The following is a 26,923-nucleotide window of genomic DNA, read 5'->3' on the forward strand; positions in this document are numbered from 1 at the left end:
ACAGTGCGCCGCTTGGGAGCATGGCGGCACTCCCGCCGAGGGTTCGGATCCCACATACAGACCGGTTCCCGCTCACTGGCTGAGCGAGGTGTGGGCGCAGCACCAAGGGTTGCGATCCCATTGCCGGTCCCGGTCTGGTACGGGCGCAACACTGAGGGCTGCGATCCGTTGCCGGACACGAAAAAAGACAAAAAGGAAAAAAAAAAAAAAGAAGATGCCTCTCTGTTCTCCAGATCCTGAGTTTCTCTAAAAGCAGCCATCCACGATATGATACAGATATGACATTGTTATCACAATGATGCCAAGATAACTAGCACCCAAAAATTTCGGTTAACAAATACCTTTCTCTTTATTAGCAAAAAAGTAATGTCATTTGATAGTCTTCAAATTCACTTTAAAACAATTAAAATTTTTATTTCAAAGATTGAATTTGTAACATAACTTAGCACTATTTAGAAAGCACATGTAGAACTATCCATTTTGTGGGCGAATTCAAGTGCAATTCATTAATAACTATAACTACAAGTGGATACATTTACTCGAACCAATTTCCATATTGATAAATGTTGTGAGCTTTTATTAAACATTTTTAACTAAGACTGAGAGAACTATCTACTTCTTTTGAATGATCTTAAGTTTTTTATCAACAAAACTAATTTACATAGGTCCTATTCCATCTCTATATTGCATGTTAAGGCAAGAGAGTGAGCAATAAATCTCTACCATCTGGGTATCGTGGGGCATAGTAGGTCAAGTCAGATTCTGAAAACTATGACTTTAAGGGGTGTTCACAAGTGCCCAGGAGATGGAAGAAACCTGTTCCGGTTTTAGGGAGAAGTATGCTGTTAGAGTGCTTGGTGACTGACTATACCCTATGAGGGGGATGCCCCCAGCTTGACGTAGCTGATCAGAAGCCTGTTTTGTCTTCCCAGTGTCTTACTCCAGGACAACTGAGAGCCTGCTGAGGTTTAATGAACCCATTTACGCTGACTTCAGTGATGATTCCAGGAGAAACAGGGCTTCCTCCAGTGATTTCAAAGCAGCAATCTTGAAGGACTCAGAGAAGCAATTTGTCCAAATGAAGCCCACAACTCTGGAAAAGAGAGAAAGAAAATGTGAAGAGCTGGCTTTGTTGCTGGGATCCCAAGGGGGCCATCGTGTCCTGTAGCTGGTGCCTAGCATCGTGCCTAGGCTCAAAGCAAGTCACCCATATATGTGAGCTGAAAGAAGAGAAAAACAGAACTTGGATTCCTAGTGGGGGGAAATGTCTGCAGAAACTTTTTTTAAGTACTATACAGATAGGACATTTTAAAAAGGCATGTTTGTTGAACTAGGAGTAGCATAGAAGTCTTATAGTTAGAGGGAAAAAAATGAGAAAATAATAATAACAGCTAACACTTTGTGCCAAATACTGTTCTGCTGCTTGACTGTGAACACCAAAAGGGCAAGAACTTTGTCTCTTTCACTCATTATACATACCCAGCACCTAATTCGGGGTGTGGGGACACAGTAGGCACTTGGTATCCTATTTTTCAGTGAGTGAATAAATAAAACAGAAGCACCTGGCTAAAGTAAAAAATCTGCCATTTCAAAAAAGGTGGTAATTATGAGTTCGTTTTTCTAACATTATGGAGCACCAAGTATTTGTTGGGCATTGAACTTGGCACTGAAGATAAAGAGATTAAAAGACAAGGTATCTTCTGAGGTTGGTGGGATAACATTCTAGAGTAGAATCTTAATCAACCAGGCACCTGGGTGGGCACTGGGGAGACAAAGAGATGAGGAAGTTCCTCTCCCTGCCCTCAAGGAGCTCACAGTGGTGTAGGTGGGAGGTGTCTATAACAGAGTTGTGTATACAGGGTTATGATCTGGAACAGGACATGATAAACCTGCCTAAAGGGGATCAGTACAGTTAGCTTTCACTACCAGGCTTTATCCAAAGAGCAGCAATCATTGATCAGAGAGGTTATAGGATTCTTGCATTGAATGGTACTTCTTTATGTAATAAATTCCTGCACTTACTCCCAGGAATCTGTACATATACTTCCTTAATGTTCTAGAACGTGGAAAAGTGGATTCTTCCAACCCCCTGATAAGCACTAGATTACATGACCCTCACTATTTTGTGTTCTGTTATCCCCAAGGCATTGAAAAACATTAGAAGCAGTTGCTGCTCAGTAAATGGCAGCAACTGTTGCTGCTAGGGCTGAGTCCAGGGCTACAAATATCTATCCAGTGCTCATCAGGAGTTTCCCCACAGGAAGTTGAGGGGATTTCACACACAGCCCTGCCACTGTCTGAGACAAGCTCTGACCAAGTCTAGCTCCACAGTCAGCACAAGCCAGCTCAAGCCTCTCCCATTTCCTGGTTCCCTCGTTTATGTACATCCTCTTTAAATACTGCCCAGATTGAACCCAGCACAATTCATTTGCTGGCAAGAGTAACCAACTTGTTAAAAGGAACAGGGAGCACTGAGATGTGGTTGTGAGCAGCTGTGATCCAACCCAGCACATGGGGATTTGTGCAATTTAAAGCTCTAGACAGCTGTTTTTATGGTGGCTGCACCAACACGTGCTGCAGAAAAAGCACAAACCAAATTGCCCTGCTGGATCAGGAAGTCGAGCTGATGACACAGATTCTGGGAGGCAGCGTGGCGCCTCATTCTGCCCTGGTCAGCAGGGGAAAGTCTTGTCTGCTCTTTTTACACCCAGCATGGGACTCTTTGGTAAAGATGAAAAGGAATATGATTCAGAAATCCTGAATGCTACCTTTGAATCTATGCACCTCAGATGACACCCATCTTGCCCTCAACCTTTGCTATCTTTTTTCATAATACTTTAACACTGAACGTGTTATACAACGTATCAGCCCTCTGAATTGCACAACCCATTAGAGTGGCAGCATAAAGTGGAAAAACTGGTCTAACATCAGTAACACAGAGATTATACAACATGGTGAAGACCAGAAACAAATGCACGAATATTCCCTTGAATTATGTAACAAATAACTGGAAAAAAAATGATGAAAAAATAAGAAAAAAGATTTCAGGCTTGTCCCCCGATCCTTCCTTCTTGGTTGTGCTGTAAACATAAAATTTTTCAATACTCATATCTTTCCTTTACACTCACGCTGAAATTCAAACCTAAACACTATACAGTATTGAATAAAATTGTTTCAGCTTGCTTTCTTTTTTTCATTACCTTTTTATGGCAGGGTCACTAAGCCTTCAAAACTACATCACTTCTCTCTTAATATGACCATACTTCATCATATTCAGTGAGTTTGATTATAATTTCACATGCTTCAATAAGACATGACAATTGTCATCAAGCAAGAATTACATATTCCACCTTTTCTATTTCTTATGTTGGGGGAGGGGTTAAAATGGTTAAGGGCTGGCCCAAGGTGTCACTAACATGCTTTCCTAGGAACTTTCAGAGGCAATGGAATGGATATGTGACTGGGAGCGGGCAGACCTGGATTCCACCTAACACAGCCATCACTTAAACCTCTTTGTGCCTGTTTTCTTCTCTATAAAATAGGACACAACTATGTTGTAAAGCAGGTGAGGACAAGCACCCAGCACAGTGGAGAACATGGCTTTCATTGGAAAGCCCTGAGAAGTTAAACAGACTTGTCTTCAAATCCCAGCCCTGTCATTTACTGAAAGACCTTGGGTTTGTTACTTTAAAATGCTCTGCTTTGCTTTCTGAGTCATAACCCTTGATTAACACCTATGCTGAGTATGAAATGAGATGACATATGTCAACTGTCACCAGAGACAGCAGCTCCCTGAATTATTTGCCTTAAGGGTACTTGGCACTCAGACCCCTATGACATGAATAGCCCTGTAGATCACAGATTTGAACAAATTAGTCACCATCTCTGAACACAAGGGCACCAGACAGGCTGCTTCTGAAGAGTCCCCTTAAAGGGGATTTATGGCCCGCTGGGCTCCTGAGGTGTAAAAGGTTAGGGTAGGTTGGGCAGGGCTGAACCTGAGCACTCCTGTAAGCGCTGACTGGGGCAGAGGGCGGAGAGGAAGGGCGACGACAACCTGGCAAACAGATAATGGCTAAAGCAGAAGTACCAACTGCCCACCTTTTGTTGATGCCTTTATAACCCCCCCACCCCCCACTCCTTGCTCCAGAAACGGTATACCCGGGCTTAGCGAGAACCAGCTTCTCAGTGCTATCCGCGGTGCGGTCCGGCCCAGTGACCTCGCCTTACTTTAAATCCGAGAGCTACAGGCGGCCGCCGCTTCTGCACAGCACCCGAAAGGCCCGCTTTCAGGTCGAAACGTGTTCTTGAGCAACGCATGCCTGAAGCTGGGTACTTGAGCCTCAGCGGGCGACCAGGGGAGGACAGGGACCCGACGGCGTTAACCCGTTCAAGGAGGCCTCCCTGTGCGCCCTGCGATCGCGTTCCACGGGGAGGTGAGCCACCGCTAGCCACCAAGACCCGAGGCGCTGCGGCGGGTAGCTGCGGCGCAGCGACCCTGGCCTCAGTATTACAGCATCCCAGCCCTTACGGCGTCCCGGAGAATATAAGGATGTCCTCGCGCTGCGAGTCAGCAGTGGACGATTCATCGACACACAAGTAAACGATGGGACATGGGGAGCGTGGCTCCGGGCCTGGCTGGAGATTAAAATGAGATTACAAAGGAGGAGGAAGAGCCGAAACAGTCGATAGTTGGGCGCCCTGATCTTGGCGCGGTTGGGCAACACTTGCGGTCCAGCAGCCCCGGCACAGGTCCCCCCCAAAAGGGGAAACGTTTTGAGGCAGAGAATAGCAGCGAAAGCCAACGCGGGTGCAAACAATCCAGGCACAGGGAAGCAGCGCTGCCGGCCCCGGGCCTTGGTTTCCCCGTCTGCAAAATGAGGGCATTGGACAGGAGTGTCTCTTAGCCCTGCTGTGACTGTAGGACTCTGCAGTACACCAGGCTGACGCTATCCGAGGCTCGGAGATCGGAAAAAGAGGGAAAAGCAGGGAAGACAACTGGGAAGAGAAAGGGAGGAGCGGGTGGTAGCCCATGAGAGGGAAGACGCCACACGCCAGGGACAGGCTTGGCGGATTTCAGCTTTACTCCTCCTCCTCCCACACCTGAGTTCTCACGTCTGGGCCACCGAGCTTGGGCCTCAGTAGCCAAGCTTCTCCCTCCTCACAGCAGTTTCTGGAAGCCGTGGGGGCAGATGGTGGGCAGCACAATAATGCATGCCAGGGATGGAAGGGGGAATGGTCTCGGCTGGAGTCCCGAGGGCAGGTGAGCACATCTGGGGCTGTGCAGGGAGTGAGATGGCTCCAAGCTAGGGATCGCGGGGCTCCCGCGTCCCAGTCCGCGAACCCTGGGCCGGCCAAATTTCATTCCCCAAATTTGAGCAAGAGGAGGGGGTGTATGCAAAAAAAAAAGGAAAAAAAAGTTGCTTAACTTTCCCCCAACTCTGCCGTGGAGGCGGGACCGGAGGGCGGTGCCTGCACCCTGATTCGCCGGAGGCTGGACCAGGAGGCTCGGATTGGCGCGCAGGGTCTGGGGACGGGACGAGCGGGCGTGGGGGAGGGGAGCAGCCCTCCCCGCCCGCGGGATCGGCTCGCGCCGGGAGCGGGTTAATTTCAAATCGGGGGCTTGACTGCTCCAGTACGGCCACGTTCCCTCTGCCTGCCCACCGGCCCGCCAGTCCCGGTCCGGGCGTTTCCCTCCGGCACCCACCTCGCGCGGCGGAAAGACGGACTGACCGCCCGACACGCGGGCTTCTGGGTCTGAGCGGGGAAGGGGTGCCGAAGAGTTCCCGCTCGGTCCCCGCCGGCTCCAACCGTGAGGTGGACTGACAGGTCAGCGGGACGCAGAGGACGCGGCGCCCGGCCAGCCCGGGACAGGGAGCGGGCTCGGGCAGGCGGCGGCGGCGGCGGCGGCCGTTTCCCGCCTCCCGCTCCAACAGGGGCCGTGGAGGGAGGAGCTGAGCTCCCGCGCAGAGGGGCGGGGGCGAGCGAGGGGGAGGGGCGAGGATGCCTTGGTTCCGGGCACGGGTTTGCCCGCGCTAAAGCCCCGCGCAACACGGTCCGGCTTTCCGCGCCAAATTTTTAAATCGAAGGCGGAAGGTGTGGCCCCGCCCCTAGCGCCGCCAACCAATCGTAGGCCTGTAGCCGGCTCTCTGATTGGCTGGGAATTGTTGCCCTGGAAACCACAATGATGCTCTCCGGGAACTGTCTGGCGGGTGGCGGGCTGACCGGACTTGGGGGGGAGGGGCAGTTAGCCTGGAGGAAGGAGAGGAAGGGCGCGGGGCGGGTGGCGGCAGAGGGACGGTACTTGGTTGCCTTGTCGGGTAAATGCAGCCTCCCATGGTGAAGTCCAACATCGTGGCGTAAACCAGCCACCCGAATAGCGAGTACCTAGCGCTTTGAATCTTTAAAGAAGTCTTTTTTGAAGTCTTAATGCTAAGGCGCTCTTTAAATGCCCAGCAGTACTCTGGGAGCTAGGGACTGAATTTGGAAGTTCCCTTTCAAGCAACTTCCCAAGACTTTACTGCTGAGCCCTGTGCACGTGTGTGCGAGGGGGAAAAGTCAAGCATATAGATGCAGACTTGTATCCAGGTACTCGGGGTGGTGTGTGCTCAGCCGGAACCCGGGCTCGTGCGCTCAGTCCCGAGCCCTGGTCTGTGTGCAGGTGGGTGCTTGCTACAGCCTATTTGGTGGGGTCAGGAGAATGGTCCGCCTTCCGTAATAATTGGAGAGGACTGTCACTGGAAATTGTATGGGTTGCTTGAATTCTCATGACAGCGGAATTTATAGGCGTTTATTGGAGTTTTCTGCCTAGTGGGGCTATCTCTGGTCGGGAATAAAATGTAAATCTAGTTTGTCATTTTTCGTTAGTCTTTGCTTCCGTGGGCTGTGTGTCTGTGAAGGAATTTTCAACAGAAGATCTCCTGGTTCTTATTTTTCTCTAACTTTTCTATTCTTTTTTCTTTAAGGATATTGAAATTTTTAATAGAATTGATTGGACTACTTGTACCATCGTATTTGGGGAGGAACTCCAAATTTTTCATTTTTAAGGAACTATAAATGTATGAGAAATTTACAAAATGGAGAATGAAAAGGTACTTTTTACTTCAGTAATCACCCTTGCCGTTTTAAATGCAATATCCTGATTTAACTACATGATTTTTTAATATCCAGTATCTTATTAATGCCACATCCCTTTTTAGTTAGCCTTTGTAAAAACCCCAGAAGGAAGAGAAATTTAATTTCTGAAGAAGAGGAGGCTTGCCCGGAATTAACATAATCTTTCTAATATTTGGTTTGGTGGAAGTCTCAAAAAGATAAACAGAGAAAGATATTTTTAAAAACAATAAAATTTGTTAGTTGCTTTATATTTCTGAGGGTTCTTGAACAATTGGGATTCAGAAAGGGCATTTGACATGATTCGAGATTGTATTTCTTGTTAAGATAATTTTCTACCAAATTGCCAGCTTTTTAAACTATGGGAGCCACAAAACACTCTGTTTATGAAGTAAACATTTTGTAAAATTACAAAAGAATTGTCAATTGGGGTGTCTTGATTGGTGTCCAACTTCTGATAGGTTAAAAAAAGTGAACTTATATGACAATTTCCTAAAAGTTTTAAATGTTAGTCAAATAAGACAATTACTATTTCTCCTGATAGTCAGAGGCAAAGGACAACAGCCTTTATAAAATCCCCTTTCTGGGGTCAGCCCCTCTCTGGCACACATGCTGGCATGGATCCCCCATTGGATCCACCACGCTAACTTCCATGTAAGAGAACTATACTTGGAATGAGAAGATCTGGGTCCCAGTCCTGTGTGACCTCTCTCAGCCTGGGTGTCCTCTTCTGCAAAATAGGAGTACAGGATTCAATGAAAACACAGGTGGAAAAGCATTTGATAGATCCTGAGGTGTTACAGACATGCAAAATAGTCCCATTAATCCATATTCCTAAAGTTATTGAGGAGTTAGTGACCTCTGTTCTTTCACTTATTGCCATAGCAAGCATTTTCTTTAAAATAGATACAGATAGGAGAAGATGGTGAAGTTCCCTGTGTCTGAAAGTGGAAGGAACATAGTATCCATTAGTCTTATTTATTAATTGCTATTAACTTACCCTCTTTTGTCTCAATAACAGTCCTGCTTCTGCCAGGAACTAGCTTTGTGACCTTGGGTAGCTAATTTTACTTCTCTGGCCCCATTTTTCTCCATCTATAAAGTGGGGGGTGGATATTCAACAAGCAGGCTTTTCTGGTCAGAAGTCCTCCTCAGGTACTCTGTCTTCTCCGGATAAGTCTGACCATATATATGCTAGCCCTCACCCTTGTCTCCTTGGCTCTATGACTCTTGCACAACAGTGGTATTTTATTGAGCACCCACTGCGTGCAGCCATTGTGCCAGGTGGATAATGGTGTCTGCCCTGGAAGCCTTTACTTATTACAGTGTCATGAGTAAAAGTTGCTTCTAAGATTTGGGGATCACTTAAAAATTATCAGGCCTATTAGAGAAAGCTGAGTGAAGGGTATATGGGAACTCTATATTATCTTTGCAACTCTTATCTAAATCTAAAATTATTTCAAAATAAAGAGTTAAAAAATTATGTCCTAATTTAAAGTGTGTTTTTTTCTGTGTGTGTGTTTTTAATTGTTGGGACATAACATGAAAACCTTTAGGTGCATACTTTGTTGCAAAATTAAAAATGGAAAATGTACCTATTAGAATGGACAATAAATGTCAAGTGATCATTGGAATACAGTTTTTAACTTAACTCTACAATCTCATTAGGCATTTTTTCCTCCGCAATATTCTATTCATTGTACAATTTCTAGCATCAGAAGCCATCTGATAAATCTTGTTTTACAATGGACTTGATCATTTACTTTTTTTAAACCAGGAAAATCTCTTTTTTGAGCCACATAAAAGGGGACTGATGAAAACACCTCTGAAAGAATCCACTATGACAAACAGAGTGTTGGTGGAGATCCAGCCTGACTTTGGCCCTTTAACCACGCCCACCAAGCCCAAGGAAGTCCCCCAGGGAGAGCCGTGGACACCAACAGCCAATCTGAAAATGCTCATCAGTGCTGTGAGCCCCGAGATCCGCAACAGAGATCAGAAAAAGGGGTTGTTTGACAACAGAAGCAGGTTACCTGAAGCCAAAGACTATTTACACGTAGGTTTTCAGAGGACTGGGTGGTGACGGGAATTTGTTGGGGACTTGCAGCTGCTGAAAAAATGCCAGCAGCATAAAGTATCACCACCCATAAGCTGTTATGAAACTTCAGAGCACCAGGAAGGTTTGGACCCCATCACATATAGCACTGCGAATTCTGAACCGTTGAGTTATTTTCATCTCAGGCTTCCCTTTCAGATTTGCCAAGCAGCTTGTACTGGCTCCTCCCACATGTCCCTCCCAATTTTGCAGCTGTCAAAACTAAGCATGTGTGTAAGTGGTGTTAGTCATCAAGCGCGGATGCTTTTAATAAATCTGTCAAACTTTATTTCACAATAAGACATTATTTACCTTTTCCTTTATAGGAACACTTATCTGGAGATGAATATGAGAAATCCCAACCAAGTCGAAAAGAGAAAAGTTTAGGATTATTGTGCCATAAGTTCTTAGCACGATATCCTAAATATCCCAACCCTGCTGTGAATAATGACATCTGTCTTGACGAAGTAGCAGAGGAACTTAGTAAGTATGCAAACAGCTCACTGAAACAGTTAATAATTAAAGTGACTTATGGACTTAACTCCTTCAGACCCACGCTCATCTAACCAGTGTTTGTAAATGACACAAATAAGGCCACATGGAAATTATAGATCTCTAAAGCCCTCTTAATTTAGAAATAAAGGTCATATTTTCTAATTTCAGTGGATCTTAGAAGCAAAAAAAAAAAAAAAATCACAATGGAGGTTGCTTCTGAAGCTTTAAAGGAAGGCAATGTTGCTTTATGACTTGTTTCACAAATGACTACAACTCTGAACTTGACTCAGACTTGGCCCCCTTTTAGAAGAGCTGGGCTGCTGGATGGTGTCTTCCTCGGTTATGCTGAGGATCAGCTTCCATGAATAGAAGCAGGACTTGTGGGCTCCCTGCATTCAGCACTATTCTGAGGACTAATGAGTTTTCTGAGTATTTGTGTTTGACTAAAGTTATTGTGTTCCTCCTGCCCACTTTTACTCCTCTCTTCATAGACCCATATCTAGTTATAGCTAAGCAAGGGGTCTGTGGGATACCTTTGGAGTCATGAAAATATCTTAATCTAAAGCTGTGAAGAGATGAACTGTGCGGGATAATACATTTTAATATATAGCTATCAACCCACAAAGAAAAAGTTTGCCCTTCTCATACATTTTTATAAATATCAACTTTATTTTACATTTTAATAATATATGCCATTTAGATTCATATATTCTTCACATACACTTAATTGTAGCTAGGTAGGTTGTACCCTTTAATTCAGCAGGTATCTATTGGTCACCTGCTATGTGCCAGGCAATGTTGTAGGAGCTTGGGATACATCAGTGAACAAAAAAGGCAAAATCCCTTCTCTTATAGAACCTACATTCTAAATGGGTACAATAGGTACTGAGTGAAGGACATATGCATAATATGTAATGACAATGTATGTTAGAAGTTGATACGTATTACAGAAAAAAAAATGTAGAACAGGCAAAAGGGCTCAGGCGTGCTAGAGAAGTGCTTTGAAATTTTAAATTAAGTGTGACATCTGAAAAAGGACTTGAAAGAAGCAAGGTAGGGACTGTGAGGACATCGAGGGGAAGGGGTTCCAGGCGGGAAAAAAAAAAGCCCAGTACAAGGGCCTTCAGACAAGGGCATATCTGGCAGGTTACAGGAACAGCAAGAGGCCAGTAGGAGGCACCCTTCTTGAAATAGTGTTTTATTAAGCACTTTTCCAGAGAGGCTGCATTTCATCAAATATTTTAATTTAAATCAACTTTAAAAATAAATTTCGTAAACGAGGAGATTTTTAACATTGCAGAATATTGAAAAACCAATTTAAATAGATTGATGAGAGTCACAGAATTCCTATTATTGCATTGTTAATGGTAGCTAGAAGGTAAGCAAAACTAAAACCGAAAGGGGATTTTTTAAAAAATTTTCATGTGGATTTTTAAAAACTTTACTTTTCTGAAATGTCAGCACATGACTCTTACAGGCAGCTGTGCGTGCGTGCGTGTGTGTGTGTGTGTGCGTGTGTGTGTGTGTGTTGGGAGGATAATACAAGAAACAGATTGGAAAGTGTGGGATTTAGAGTGTTAAAGACTTGGTTTTGCCACTTACTGGCTGCGTGCCTTGGGGTGAGCTACATAGCCAGTCTGAGCCTCTATTTCCTCATCAGTAAAGTGCAGATAATAATACCTACCTTACAAGTTAAGGGTTAAAATTTCCCAAAGCTGTAATGCACATATTAGCCCTTCAATAAATGTCACCCTTTCTAATTGATGTTAACATACTTGTACCCTTTGACATGTCTTTCTAACCTTCACGCTGTTTGTTGAGTATACGTGCTTACAGTAAATAAAGTTATATTATCCAGAAGCTATTGACAAATAAGCCACGAAAGGAAAAGTTATTCAATTCTAAACACTTCACAAAATCTGACCCTAGTAACATACAATTTCACCTTCTTTGTAGATGTTGAGCGTCGACGCATTTATGATATTGTGAATGTTCTAGAGAGTTTACATATGGTGAGCCGCCTGGCCAAAAACAGGTACACTTGGCACGGGAGACATAATCTTAACAAAACCCTTGGGACTCTGAAGAGCGTCGGGGAGGAGAATAAGTATGCCGAGCAGATTGTGATGATCAAAAAGAAAGAATATGAACAAGAGTTTGACTTTATCAAGAGTTACAGTATAGAGGATCATATCATCAGATCAAACACTAGCCAAAATGGACACCCAGATGTGTGTTTTGTCGAGCTCCCTGGAGTGGAATTTCGGGCAGGTAAGAGCCAGCATTGAAATGCCCAGGCTGCTTGGTACTTTTCCTGGGTCTAAAGAAAAGGTCCCAGGGAGAACACTGCTTTAAAGCTACTAGTGCCTTTCATGTTATGCTGCAGTTGTCAAGTGTATGATCAGGTGGTAGTATTTTTAGCCTTGTTACTTTAGAAGTCACTTGTCCCTTCATGAATTTTAATTCTCTAATCCTCATCCTCTCCAAAGCCTCTGTAAACAGCCGCAAAGACAAGTCTTTAAGAGTGATGAGCCAGAAATTTGTGATGCTGTTTTTGGTGTCAACGCCTCAGATAGTAAGCTTAGAAATTGCTGCCAAGATTTTAATTGGGGAGGACCATGTGGAAGATTTGGATAAAAGCAAGTTTAAAAGTAAGTGTCATGACTACCATGGAATTTTAGACCTATTCTTAAACAATAAAATCTCAGTTATAAATGGATTTCCAAATATATTGGGTACATAAACAAATCTTCTCTAATTGTGCTTTTATATCTTTATTTCTCCCCAGAAGTAATGATAATACCGCTTTAGCTAACTTTTGTAGGATTCGAAGATATGTAGTTATTCTTCTTTGTCTGACATTTTGACTTCATTAGATAGTGTAACATTGTCCCCATTTGCACAAGTAGAATCTGTACTGAGGGCTAAAAGCAGTAAATTATAACGGGACTGGACTCCAGGTCTCCCTCTTCCCACCAGTGCTGATATATGAGGGCATAAATAACTCTTATAAAATTACCCCCTGAAGTGACCTGCAGCATGGTTGGTCTGCCATTTTGAAAGAATGGTTTTAGCTAGAATACCTGCTCTAAGTTAGAAAGGGACTGTTGATTGAATTCCTAACACAGACCTCTGCCCTCATCACTGTGCCGGACTTTGTAGGAACCTCCGCAAGGAGAAGGAGTAGAGAGAGGGTGTGGAAAGAAGGCTCAGCACATGGGGAGGGGCCTGCTGCTGGAGGAGAGCCTGGACACGACTTCTTGTTGGACCCGGCTGCATGGTGAAAAAGAGCCACCCCAAGGGACTGCAGAGGTGGTGGTCAATGCCTGGTAGCTGTCAGCCACAGATGCCTTCCCATTGCATAAAGCTGTACTAGTCCTATGGAAGTATATTCAGATATCCTGGGTTTGTAAAGTGTCGATAAAGACAGAATTAAGTAGAGAGCAGAGTCAATAATGCTGACAATTGGCTTGAGAAATCTGCAATTCCTGATACTACTGATGGGTTGCCTGCTTTTCTGAGTCAACAGTTTTGAGCTGTTTCACTGGTTAGTCAGAGCCTTGGAAATTATTCCAGGAACTGCAGAAGTGTAATTTGTTAAATCCCCAGGGAATTCAGAACCTTCTGGCATGGCTATGAAGAAGGGGACTCGATTTGTAATTTCGTACTATCAAGATGGAAGTCAAAACAGACTTTTTGTGACAAAACTTTTTAAGATACATGAAATTCGTAGAATTAACAAATCCATGCTTTGCATATTACATAAGAGCAATATAAAAATTTACAAATTTTGATGAGGTACAGAATTTTCTATGCTTACGTTATTACATAAATCTTGTTATAAACTATTGCAAGCAGAAAAGCAATACATTTATCACTGATGCTTTATTTCTGTTTGTTCATAAAATTCTTCTGAGTCCTCATTAAAAGATACCCAGGAATGGTGACATTTTACAAAAAAAATCTATAACATAGTTCCAGATAGGGTGATCTCATCAAGTCATTTCTCCCTTTTCAACAAGTGCGGTTGTCATTTCAAAATTCAGTACCAGCAGTAACTGAGTCTTTTAAATATTTAAAACTTCTTTTTATTTTGTTTTAATTAAAGCAGTATTACAAGAATAACTTAAAAGGAATCACATGCTTCTCTATCTGACATTGATGGTTAGGATAGTTCTTAGAATACACATGAATTTCTTAGGAAGCAAAATCCTTTGATCTTTCATTATTCCAGTAAGTGATATATACATCTTTTTTTTCCAGCAAAAATTAGAAGGTTGTATGATATAGCTAATGTTCTGAGTAGCCTAGATCTTATCAAGAAAGTTCATGTTACAGAAGAAAGAGGCCGAAAACCAGCTTTTAAATGGACGGGCCCAGAAATCAGTCCAAATACCAGTGGTATGTATTTTATTTCTTTCATTCTCTGCTTCATTATTTTGATTTTATGCACATTTGGAAATATTCTCCCTTCCCCTTCCTCCACGCACCCCCACACGGAAAAGACATAGATAAATGGTTCAAAAGGCAATTTTAAAGACGAGTGGCAGTATAGAAAGTTTGGCTACTGGATCCATCAGCAACCAAAGTCCATAACCACCTCCCACCCTCTGTCTAGGAAGTAGAATCTATATGTGAAAGGATTTAAAAAGTTGAAAGCATCATAAAGTATAAGTTACTGTTGCTGTTATTATGTTGCTTGGTGACCATAACAGAACCTGTGCACATTGAGAATATAAAATGAGTTCATTTGGGTATCGAGATAAATATTTCTAGTCCTCCTCTCAACTCTGATTCTGACACTTCGCATTCCACCAAGATCCTCACCCAGAATCACTGGCCAATGGCAAGAATGTAGGCCATAGCTCTGCCACTCATTAGCCTTGTGACCTTCGGCAGGTTACTTCTCCGAGGCTCAGTTTCCTCACCTGTGAAATGGGAAGAGCAATGACGACTTTGCGGGGTTATTGTGATTTTGGATATACTCTCAGAGAGAGGTCCTTTGGTGCAGGGATTCGTAGTTGAGACAAATAAGGTTATGTATATAAAGCCATTAAAATAGTATCTGGCACATCGTCAGTGCTCTATAGCTGTTGCCACCCTTATTCCTAAAATCGTTTTAGAACTACATTTTCATTTCTTGTCCCAAAGACAGCTGAACCACCTGTGTTTCCTGCACTTTTCTCTTTCAGGACCCAGCCCAGTCATTCCTTCTACCCCCTCTGATTTGGAAGCGAGGCAGTCTTCAAAAGAGAACTGTGCCAAAAACCTCTTTTCTACAAGTGGGAAACCAAATTTCACTCGACACCCCTCTCTTATCAAACTGGTAAAGAGCATAGAAAGTGATCGGAGAAAGATAAATTCTGCTCCCAGTAGCCCTATCAAGACCAACAAAGGTATGTTTTCAATAATGTCAGAGCTCTGCTAGGAGGAATTATTTTTTATCTGACTTTTTTTGATTATGTGATCCCTGCAATACTTGTTAGAGAATTGTTTCAATATTCATATACCCAAACCCTCTTGAATCCTAACTTATGTATAAATTAAAGGATAAGAAGTAATTTATGGGGTTTATCATTTAATTGCCCTGCAACTTTGGGGGGAGGTGTGTGTTTTCTGTTCCTTTGACTTCAGTAAGGTTTCATTTCATCTTGTGAAATTTATTCTTTAGCTTTGACCAATGCCCCCAACCCCCTTTCTATTTTACCAGCTGAGAATGCTCAGAATTCTGCAAACTTCCCAAGTAAAATGGCTCAGCTCGCGGCTATTTGCAAAATGCAGTTAGAAGAGCAATCAAGGTAGGTTGGCAATGCTCTTTAGTAACAGGATGAGTTCCTTTTATGTTGCATTATTAGGATTACTTATTATGTGAGAATAGGCACTAGTTTTGGAAATTGGCAAGATCATCTTTTCTATATCTCATATTCAGTCATTACAGAAACTATGTACTAGTTTCATAAAAGCATGGCTTCAATCTGAGGCTTCAAGAGGTAGAACATTTCAGAGAAAATGTGTTTCCATAGTGTCATGTTTTAAATCTTGTCTTTTAGTGAACCCAGAAAGAAAGTGAAAGTACAGCTGGGAAGATCTGGGCACTGCAAACCAGTGGCCCCTCTGGACACCCCAGTGAATGCTGATCTGGAGCTGATGGCACCATCCCTCATCCAGCCTCTGGGAGTGGTCCCTCTAATCCCCAGCCCATTGTCATCAGCGGTGCCTGTGATCCTACCTCAAGCCCCTTCGGGCCCATCCTATGCCATCTACCTGCAGCCTGCCCAAGCCATGACACCACCCCAAGGCCTGAGCCCAACGGTCTGTGCCGCCCACTCTCCTAAAGTTACTGGATCAAAAGACTCCACAGACGCCACAATTGAAAAGGCAACCAATGATGCCACAAAGTCCAGTGCCTCCACCAGGCCTGGGAGTTTGCTGCCAGCACCAGAGAGACAAGATGCAAAGAACCAAAACAGGGAGCCGGCTGGAGAAAGAGGCTCAAAGAGGGCAAGCATGCTTGAGGACACTGGTTCCAGAAAGAAATTTAAAGAAGACCTAAAGGGGCTTGAAAATGTCTCTGCAGTAAGTATAGCCTTGAACTGTGCAAAGCATTCAGAATTCCCTGGTTTACTGAAGCAGAATTCGGTGGCTTGTGAAATTTACCAGAGCAAAAGCAGTCTCTCAGAAGACAAGGGACTGTTCCTTGGCATCCCATAATCCAAATGAAGCCCCAGACAGCTAATCCTCTGGGATGACGGCAGGGACATTTTTAACCTTTGGAGGAAGGGATTATTTGCTCTTTTTTAAAGCACCATGGATGGTTGTCCTTAAGTCCATTTCTCCATCACATACTGGAGTGCAAACACCTGTCATGAAAGCCTTAAATAATTTACAAGCAGACGTAACCCCAAATGAGTGGATGGATGCATAGGGTTCCTGTCACTCCTGCTTTCTGAGTCATTGTCTAATGTTTGTCTGATGTCATGTAACTAGCATCTGTGGCCTAGAAGATAAATTGTTCCTCCTGTTTTTACTTTCTACCTAAAATCTCAACCAAAACTTCTGTTTATTTCTATTTTGTGTAAATAGGAAAATCAAACTGATCTTGGCAGATTGGAGGCATATTTGATGCATTAATTTCTAGAGATTTAGACATTATTTAGATAATTTTTTTTTCCTAGGTAGAGACTAGTTCAGGAAGGAATTAATATTTATTGGATGCTTACCCATATACCAGATGTCATGTTATTAAGCACTTTTATATACATTATCTCATTTTCCTCCCTTATATTATATATGATATTTATATTACATTTAATTATGCATATATTATATTATATATAAGGGACAATTATACATGAAAGACATCATCATCAACTAAATACCACTAAATATGGAAGCAGAAATTAATCTCTCATTTTGCGCCTGCTGTTAACTTGGGTTCTCTATGTCTTATTTTTCATCATCAATACAGAATTTATTCCACCAATTTTTTCTGATCACCTACCGGAATAAAGCACTCTACTCTGGATCAAATCTAACCCAGCACCTGCCTTTGGTCATGCTTGCTTTGGGTACTTGCCCATGGCCGTATTACAGTTTTTGTGGGGCTAAGTGAATTATTACATGATGATATATAAGGGGTTCGTGATCCTTTTAAGACACCATATAATCTGAAGGGTATTATCTGCTACTGTTATTATTAAGGAAGCTTTAGAGTTTGTCAAATCTTCCCTGAGGTTGGCCTCATGGTAAACATTATTATCTAACATAGTATCATTTTGCATTTAATATACATGCTAGGGGGCAAATCATAAGTCTTTGGCTTGATTCATATTTCTGGAAAGTCTGTAATCTCTTTGAGCCACTGGGAATGATTTAATAATGGTCTCCTGTTGCTCACTTAGTTATTCAGGATTGGGGTTTTCAATGGCTAGATTTCCCACATCCCCTTGCTTCTTGTTTTTCATCTCTATGACTTCATTTTGACTATTTCTTTTTAATATGCACTGAGCAAAACAAAGAAAATGAGAGATTCATGTGTTAATTCATTCAACAAACGTTTACTGAGAATTTACATTTCTAGAGGTGGAGAGAAGACAGCATGCAAATAAATATAAACATATTGGATAGTGAATGATGACAACGATACTGAAAATAAAACAGGATGAGGGGTTAGGAAGAGGGGCTGGGAAGCCTGCTGTAGGCTAGAAGAGATAACATTCAAGTTGAACTATGTCAAATTCATTCATTCTGCCAATTTAATAGTTCTATTTTTTTTTTTAAAGGAATTGGCATAACAGGTTAAAAGATTTTGTAGTGAGTATAGTTTGTTGAAAATTGGAAAATAATTCTCAGTACTATACAGGCTTTACTGAAGACTTAAAAGAGTTAAACCAGCAATCAGAATGACTTGTACCACAAGAGAGTATGACTAAAGATAACAGAGAGCAGCTATTTGTAAACTGCCTAAATCCACCCCTTAAAAATTCTGCATTTCTACAGCTTTCAAGGAACCTACTAGTAAAGATTTTGAGTAGAACCAAGCACCTAACAAACAAAATTAAAAGTATGTGGTACATTTTAGTTTTGTGGATTCTGAATTCACTTGTTCTCAAGGAAAAGACCTATTAACAGCTAGATCAAAGTGTTGACTTGTTTTGACAGTGGAGAGAAGAAAGATCTGTAGGAAGATAAAAGGAGGGCCCTAGTTTATAAGAGCCGCTTTTAGCTTTTGCCAGTCCCACTTACAGTAACGCTAAAGCAGACTTTTCAGGCAGTTCAGCCACCCATGTGGACTTTTTCTGTTTGGTAAAGTACAGTGATCTCACAGGCGTGGTGGCAGGCACATACAACCCAATACTCGTTCCTTTTCTATTTGTATTATAACTTAATTGCCTAAAGCTTTTGCTCAATGACATTTGGGTCCCTGATATGAATTAATCCATTTTCTGTTTTATCTATAATTTTTGAACTCTGGTATACTAGAGTTTGCATATTGTAGGACTGCTCAGTATCATTAGAACAAACAGTACTAGAAAAAAGTAATAGAAAAAAATCTACACTTGTATGATTCCTTTGTTTTAAATCAGGGGTCCACAAACTTTCTGAAAAGGGCCAGATAGTAAATCTTTTTGGCTTTGTGGGCCATATGGTCTCTGTTGCACCTATTCAACTCTGCCTTTGTAGCAGGAAAGCAGCCATGAATAATATATAAGTGAATGGGCATGGCTGTGTTCCAATAAAACTTTATTTACAAAAACAGGCAGGAGTTCGATTTGGCCAATGAGCCACACTCTGACTAACCCCTTCGCTGAATCAACATTGCTTAAAATGTTTTCTTTGAATACTAATAGCCTACCAAAAACTTAGTTGCCAAATAGTCTGGAAAATGCTACATGCTATAAGCCCCACTTGGAGATTGCATGCCATCATTAAAGTCATTGTTTCCCAAACATATTTGACCATGAAGCAAGTAAGCCTGCTTGCATCCCATGGAACTAGGGTCCAAAGAGAATACTCTTTGGGAAATACCATCCTACATAATTCAAGAACAATCAGATAATAATCCATCAGTGCTGTATATAAGGTGTTCAGCTACATTAAAGTTGGTTCTGACGATTAGCACCACATCATACCAAGAAGTCTGACGGCAGAAGTTAGGCCGTCATTGTGAGAGTGGTGCTGGGTGAATCCTATCCTTGAGCAGGCTCTGTGCCAGCTTTAGGACGTTTCCTAAGGCCACGGGCAGCATTTAAGAAACGTTCTGTATTATTAGGGACAAGCATTGGAACAGATGGGAGGATATTGTCCTCCAGGAGTCGGATGGCTGGCCCGCCTGTATTCTGGCTGGTAGAGGCTTTGGTCTGATGAGACAAATGACAACCAAGGGTTATTAGTCCTGGAAGAGGCACATGTCCATTTTTCTTCCTGTATTTGTATGTAAAATAAACCCTTCCTCCTTGTTTTCTAGACCTTGTTCCCTTCAGGATACCTAATTCCTCTCACCCAGTGCTCGTCCCTGGGGGCAGAGTCCATTTTGTCTAGTAAAGAAAACTCAGGTACACTTTCCCCAAACCACAGGATCTACAGCTCCCCAATCGCAGGTGAGTGTTCATAAAACACTGTTCAAATGTGGGCTGGTCTCAAGTTTACTTAAGCCTTGTAAACTTCTCAGACAAATACCTGTGCTTTTAAGATATCTTACCCCCCCCCTTTCCTTTCCAGGTGTAATACCTGTGACATCATCTGAACTCACTGCTGTTAATTTCCCCTCTTTTCATGTAACACCTTTGAAGCTAATGGTCTCACCAACTTCTGTGGCAGCCATACCTGTAGGAAACAGCCCAGCTCTCGCTTCAAGCCACCCAGTTCCCATCCAGAATCCAAGCTCAGCCATTGTAAACTTCACCCTGCAGCACTTGGGACTCATCTCCCCCAGTGTGCAGGTGTCTGCCAGCCCCGGGCCCGGAACCGTGCCGGTGTCTCCAAGAATAGAGGCTGTTAGTGTCATACCAGAAAATGCAGGCGCTCAGCAAGGAAGGGCCACCCACTATGATTCACCAGTTCCACGCCAGAACCCACCAAATGGACAATCACTTGCTTTGATGGGGACACAACAGGTGAGATTATTTCCATTTAATTTAATTTTTCTTTTAGTTTTAAGCCCCAACTGTCTGTCATGGGATACTCACTTTTGCTTTCCTTCTTTGGAGAGGGAAAGGATGGGAAGGTGAGGATATTATTCATATTATTGAGTTACCATGAAATTTTTGTCTCCCCTTAAAAATAATTCAGAGTGTAAAACTCATCAAGGCCTCTCTAGCCAGTTTTAAGATGTGCTAATTTCCTAACATGCAACACATCTCTCCAGTCCAATCTTCCACGTCTGCTAGGGCATATGTATCTGTGTGAGGCTGACTTCTTTTTTCCATTTCTCTCTTTCCAATCAGCCTGTTCCTTTGACACCCAAAGGGTCACAGTTAGTGGCCGAAAGTTTCTTCCGTACCCCAGGTGGACCAGCCAAGCCAATTGGCTCATCCTGCATGGATTTTGATGGTGGTAGTAAAACCTCCTTAGGAAGTCTCTTTGTGCCACAACGAAAACTGGAAGTCTCAACGGAGGATGTTCACTAATTGACAGATGTTGGCTTAGTTTAGTTTTCTAAAGAGTTGTTTAATACAGAAGATATACACAGACTGATGTGGAAAACACATTCTCTGAAAATATTGTTAATACATTGGGGTTTACTTAATGTCAAAGAAGATACTTGTTTGTACTTATATATATATATATGTATATACATACACATATATATATTTGTATAAAGCTAAGTTCAGCCTTCAATCCTACAAAATAAAAGCAAAATGTTGAACTAAGTCATATTAACTTCTAGGGGAAAAAGATTATTTCAGCTGTGCCTATACTGTTATGCAAAGTCACTGTATTAAAGTTTACTTCCCTTTAAGAATGTTTGACATGCCTAACACAGCATACTTTTAAACTTTTTGCACAAAGAAAATGCTGTGTGATGTATAATGTTGTATTTTTTAATAGGAGGGCTATAGCTATATTTTTTATAATTTCTTTAATCTGTTATTACAGTATGTCTTTTGTAAAGTTTGCAACAATCCTCAATCAAGTCTATAGAAAAATTATTTATAAAATGTATTTTTAATCATAAGTTGTTCAAATTAAAACTTTTCTAAAATGGAATTAACATTTTCATTTGGCCAGTTAGGGTACTGTTGGGAGAAAATTTAAATTTCTCTAATCTCCAAGGCAAATTCTTGGTAAGGAAGATGCATCCTGGATTTCCATAGATATGCAAAGTGTATAGAATATTTCTATATTCTTCCCCTTTTGACCCTCAGTACTGCTCCACTATTACAGAAGTAAAAGTGGATTTGGAGAGGCCATTCATTGGCCAAGGACACCCAGCTGAGTCTCATGCTCTCTGCCACACCCTGGGAGATGGAGAATGAAAGGCAGGAGCTGGGGTCCTCCCTGCTCTGCCCTGGCATGACCAGCATCTGTCCCAGGATTCCTGCTCTCCACAGAGGAGGGTCTGCAATCCACTCCTCTTACCAGCTCCAGGGATGGGAAAGCAGCAGAAGGGGGCCGGCCCGGTGGCGCACTGGAGAGTGTGCCGCTTGGGAGCGCTGTGGCGCTCCCGCCGAGGGTTCGGATCCCATGTGGAGACCGGTTCCTGCTCACTGGCTGAGCGAGGTGCGGGCGCAACACCGAGGGTTGCGATCCCGTTGCCGGTCCCCGGTACGGGTGCGACACTGAGGGTTGCGATCCCGTTGCCGGTCCCCGGTACGGGTGCGACACTGAGGGTTGCGATCCCGTTGCCGGTCCCCGGTACGGGTGCGACACTGAGGGTTGCGATCCCGTTGCCGGTCCCCGGTACGGGTGCGACACTGAGGGTTGCGATCCCGTTGCCGGTCCCCGGTACGGGTGCGACACTGAGGGTTGCGATCCCGTTGCCGGTCCCCGGTACGGGTGCGACACTGAGGGTTGCGATCCCGTTGCCGGTCCCCGGTACGGGTGCGACACTGAGGGTTGCGATCCCGTTGCCGGTCCCCGGTACGGGTGCGACACTGAGGGTTGCGATCCCGTTACCAGTCAGTAAAAAAGACAAAAAAAAAAAAGCAGCAGAAGGGATTCTAATTTCCTCCACACTCACGGAACCACCACACTAAACCCCCATAAGCTCCAAGAGAAGGAATGAGCTACAATGTGTTGTGTGTATCTCCTTTACCCCTTCATTATGGGGCAAATCGCACCTTGAGAATTGACAAATGCCTTCCCTAGTCAGGGTCTTAAAGGACCTTGATAATACCTGTTTCCTACATGTGTACTGTTTGTCAGGCAATGTGCTACACATTGTAAGTACATTATCTTCATGAGCTAGGACTGGGTGGTCACTGAGGCTCACAGAGGTTAAAGCAACAAGTCCATGGTCACATTACTAGTATATGCAAGAGCTCAAACCATGTCTGTTGGACCTCTTCATCTGTTACCCATCTGCCTCCAGATGCATGCGTAGCAGCTCTAGTAGGAACCAAGCACAGTGTTTCAGGGTGATCTGAGCATTCATAAGGTTGCCCCTTTCAAATATACATGTTTTGTTTGCACAACCAAATACAGCTAAGAGAAGGCAAATTTTCACCTTGACCCACAGAGCCATTTCCTCCATACCACTAGACAACCAACATAAGATATTTCCTCCAAACTACCTTCACCTTTGTTTTTATCCTATTTGGAGGGCATGCAAATGGTCCCTGATAGAAGAAATGGCCCTTGCCTTTAAGATGCTTCTAATATAGTTGAGTAAGACAATATATATACATGAATAAAGAAAGTATTTCCATCTGGTAAGGAGAAGGTAAGTTTACCAAATGGTAGATATAGATAAAACATGTAATTCTGTAGAGGCCACCAGATTTAACAGCATACCAAGAACTATGAGAGAAACACCATCCCAGACAGAAAGCCACTGGACCTCTGAGGAGGTGCAGCTCCTTACACCCCCCTCCTCTGCAGTGAGCTATAGAGACTAGAGGCCAAGGTTTTGTTTTGCTTCCCCCATCAATCCTCCCTGAAAAAGTACCTCCTTGGGGAAATGGATGCGCAGGAAGAAAGGAGGTGTGTGAGATTTCGAGGTAGCTCTGGGGATTGTCCCACCCAGTTCTGCCCCTCTGATAGGTTTATAAGGTTGCCCTGCGATTCCTGCCTCCTGGTGTTCGTGCCCTGTGTGTCACCCTCCCATTGAGTGTCAGCAGGACCTGCCACTTGCTCCTAACCAATTGAATATATAAAGGTGTGTGTGATTATATGGTCACATGATGTAAGATTGCAGTCTTACTGGCATTTCTCTCCCTTGCTGGCTTTGAGGAGTCAGGGAACCCAACATGGCATAGAACTGTGGGCAGCTTCTTGGAGGTGAAGGCAGCCTGCAGCCAACAACCAGCAAGAAACTGAAATCCTCAGTCCCACCTATAGCCACAAGGAGGTGAATTCTGCCAACAATCAGAGTGAGCTGGGAATGGGTCTTCCCTCGTTGAACCTTAGATGAGACCATATCCCCAACTGCCACTTTGATTGCAGCCTTATAAAACCCTAAGCAGAGGACCCATCTAAGCTGTGTCTGGACTCCTGGTGCACAGAAACTATGAAATAATAAATGCACCTTGTTTTAAGATGCTAAGTTTGTGGTAATATATTATGCAGCAGTAGATACCTTGTGCAGCCACATAACCCACCAGTGTTCGTAAATATCTTCTTCCAGTTTGCCTCATTATTGTTCATTCATTTAATAGGCATTTGTAAAAGAAAACATCTCTGGGATGTGGTAATCCCAAAGGCTTTAATGGGAGAAGCACACTCCCATCATTTTTAAAACTGGAAACAACTTTAGAGATTCTAGGTAATAAATAGCACAATAGTGGACAGAGTTATTTGCCCAGCACGCAATTTGTTTTCCTAAACTGCCTCCTTATTCCCTCTTAAGGAGTTACATTTTCCACATTGGATGGAGCCCAGTGAACTGTAATCAGGAGCCCCACTCATGTCCAGCAAGAGTGGACTTGGCATCCAGTGTGGCCGCCCTCCGTGGAATTTGATGTTCCATTTCATCCTAGCAATGGTGTTCTTGCCATTCTGCTCCCATTGCAAGACTGCTGCTGGAATTCCTGTTTCCTAGCCTCTGGAAAGGCCATGGCATCTTCCCATGTTCGAAATGATTATCAGCCATCTGCTGATTCTGTGGGCCTTTGCTGTTATTCCAAGAAGTTTCTTTTGGTTAAAGTAGCCAGTCATCTCTGTGGCTAGTAACCAAAGGACTCTTACCAGATCCCAGAAAGAAATCCAGACTAAGGCTTCTCAGTTCTCAGACCAGTTAGTTCTCTGTTCCTGGCAAAATCCAGCCCAAGAATTTCTAGAAAAAGCCTTCAAAAATGCTTATCTCCCCCAAAATGCAGGTAACTCACCTGTGTTCAACTGCATGTAAAGTGCCATTCCAATATCTGAAAGGGAAATAGTTGAAATAAGAGATAGAAGAACCTCAAGAAACTAGAAAATGAAATTTGATGCAAAAAAAAATATTTAAACCTGCTTTAAAACGAGTTCCCTCAGCCTTGTCCTTTTCAAACAATTAGTGTTCCTTCAGATAAAGGATAAAGAGATTTTCAGAACTTCAAGCAGATAAGCTGTCTAAGCAATCCTATTAATTATATAAAAGAGGGTGGGTTGACTGCAGATTCTTTACAGTATTTATCACTGCCTGGTAGTTTTCAAATCTTGAGGGCCTGTAATAAGAGATAAGCTCGAACGAAAAGTATCATTATTTTAGGTTGAAAAAAAAAAAGAATCAATCTCTTAAACAACTTTTTTTTTTTGTCTTTTTTTTTTTTTTTTTTTTTCATGTCCGGCAACGGACTGCAACCCTCAGTGTTGCGCCCGTACCGGACCGGCAACAGGATCGCAACCCTCGGCGCTGCGCCCGCCCCTCGCTCAGCCAGTGAGCGGGAACCGGTCTGTATGTGGGATCCGAACCCTCGGCGGGAGCGCCACTGCACTTCCCAAACGGTGCATTGTAGCAGTGAGCCACCGGGCCGGCCCTTAAACAACTTTTAAGAAGTGATTTTACGTATCCATGTCCCATTGGAGCAAACTCAGGTCAATGACTTGCTCAGTCTGATCAGTAGCTAAGTGTGGATGTGTCATGATTACCAACATTTTGTAGAAAAATATAGGTAGAGAATATATTATCAGTGTCCTCCAACAGTCAAATCACTGCTTTTTTTTTTTTTTCCTTTTTGTCTTTTTTCGTGACCAGTAACGGGATCGCAACCCTCAGTGTCGCGCCCGCACCACACTCAACCAGTGAGCGGACCGGTCTCTACATGGGATCCGAACCCTCGGCGGGAGCGCCACCACACTCCCAAGCACCGCACTCTACCAAGTGCGCCACCGGGTCGGCCCCAAATCACTGCATTTTTGATATGCCTGTATATACTGAATTCTGTTTTTAAAGTATTTATTCAATTTTTACCATATACTCAGCACTGCGTTGTGCAAAACAATGTTTATTATCCTACTTAGTTTAATAAAATATCCTCTATATGTGAATTTTCTTGAAGTTTATCCTGAATGAAAACATTTTTGTTACTATGAATTAAAATACTTGAATATAATTTAATCTTTTCTTCATGTTTCAGAAATTCATGAGCACTACTGTTTTGTTAAATTTAAATTCAACAAACACAAATTAGGCCACCTATCATACAATAATGCCTTTAGGGGCTATTAAATGTGTAGGTCTATATTCTCCTAAAAGTAAGTTCCCAGAATATTATGCTTTTCAAGTTCTATTTTTATGGTTCTCTGTCTCCAACTTTGATATCAGCTTCTACTTGCCTCGTCCCTCTACCCTCATGATTAATCTCTCTCTTCTGACCCAGGAAAACTAAAGGATTCCAGGGGAACTCACCTTTATAAATAATTCCCTGTCAATTGATTTCCAACTATTTAGGGAGGGCTCCATTCCTCTCATGTCCAGGAAAGGCCATAAATTCATGTCAGATGTTTCCTTTGCCAATCGGTGGTCTTTCTCACTATCCATACGAAACTGAAACTTGTTGATGCTGGGAATGCCAAGAATACCGAATATAAATTATATACCTATATTTGTTATCAAAACCCAACACTTAGACAATAAGGGCATTTCTTCATGGAGATATTCTGAGAAACAAGATATGTCCTAGATGTCTGAGAAGAAAGCATGAGCCTGAGGAAATAAAAGGAATCATTTTTTATTGAGCATCTACTATGATACCTGCTTCAGAACCATATTATGACATGGTCATTATCAGCCCCATTTTGAGGAGGATAATGTTGGAAAGCTTGAGGAACGTGCCTCAGCCACACAGTAAGAGTACAGCACCAGCAGGTACCAGCAATGTGCCTGATGTCAAAGCCTGTGCTGAAGCCACCATGCCACACTCCAGAGCTGTCATCCTAGAGCTGTCACACCTTTTCAGACTGTGGTGAAACAAGTTGATTCCAGATTGTTCACGACAAATGAGAACAGCGCTTCGGCAGCATTAATCCCAAGGCATGACAGCTTTTGCTATTTCAGGCTCTATACCTGTCTGGAGTGATTTATTCGGTATCAAGTTGCTTAAGCCAGAACATTTCACAAAAATCCCTTCACATTACAGT

The 26,923-nt window shown here is 42.9% G+C and overlaps 1 protein-coding gene across 2 annotated transcripts; it reads left to right on the forward strand.

Annotated features, from left to right (window-relative positions):
- Positions 1 to 5,612: 5,612 nt before the first annotated feature.
- Positions 5,613 to 21,408, forward strand: E2F8 (E2F transcription factor 8). Of its 2 annotated transcripts, none has more exons than XM_008580454.1 (13): positions 5,613 to 5,829; positions 6,966 to 7,091; positions 8,891 to 9,169; positions 9,535 to 9,691; positions 11,660 to 11,974; positions 12,193 to 12,354; positions 13,967 to 14,104; positions 14,896 to 15,099; positions 15,414 to 15,501; positions 15,754 to 16,279; positions 19,671 to 19,803; positions 19,925 to 20,319; positions 20,650 to 21,408. In XM_008580454.1, the coding sequence occupies exons 2-13, from the start codon at positions 7,077 to 7,079 to the stop codon at positions 20,830 to 20,832; spliced, it is 2,595 nt and encodes an 864-aa protein (XP_008578676.1). In that variant the 5' UTR covers positions 5,613 to 5,829; positions 6,966 to 7,076; the 3' UTR covers positions 20,833 to 21,408. The 2 variants fall into 2 exon arrangements, with proteins under 2 accessions (XP_008578676.1, XP_008578675.1); XM_008580453.1 differs by lacking the exon at positions 5,613 to 5,829 and adding an exon at positions 6,267 to 6,661.
- The last annotated feature ends 5,515 nt before the right edge of the window (positions 21,409 to 26,923 follow it).

Source organism: Galeopterus variegatus, unplaced genomic scaffold (genome assembly GCF_000696425.1).
Source record: "Galeopterus variegatus unplaced genomic scaffold, G_variegatus-3.0.2 Scaffold2102, whole genome shotgun sequence".
NCBI lineage: Eukaryota > Metazoa > Chordata > Mammalia > Dermoptera > Cynocephalidae > Galeopterus > Galeopterus variegatus.

Coding starts and splice junctions, on each gene's coding strand:
- E2F8 (XM_008580454.1), top strand. Junction 11,975..12,192: donor TGGAGTGGAATTTCGGGCAG/GTAAGAGCCAGC, acceptor TCCTCTCCAAAG/CCTCTGTAAACAGCCGCAAA. Junction 14,105..14,895: donor AATCAGTCCAAATACCAGTG/GTATGTATTTTA, acceptor TTTCTCTTTCAG/GACCCAGCCCAGTCATTCCT.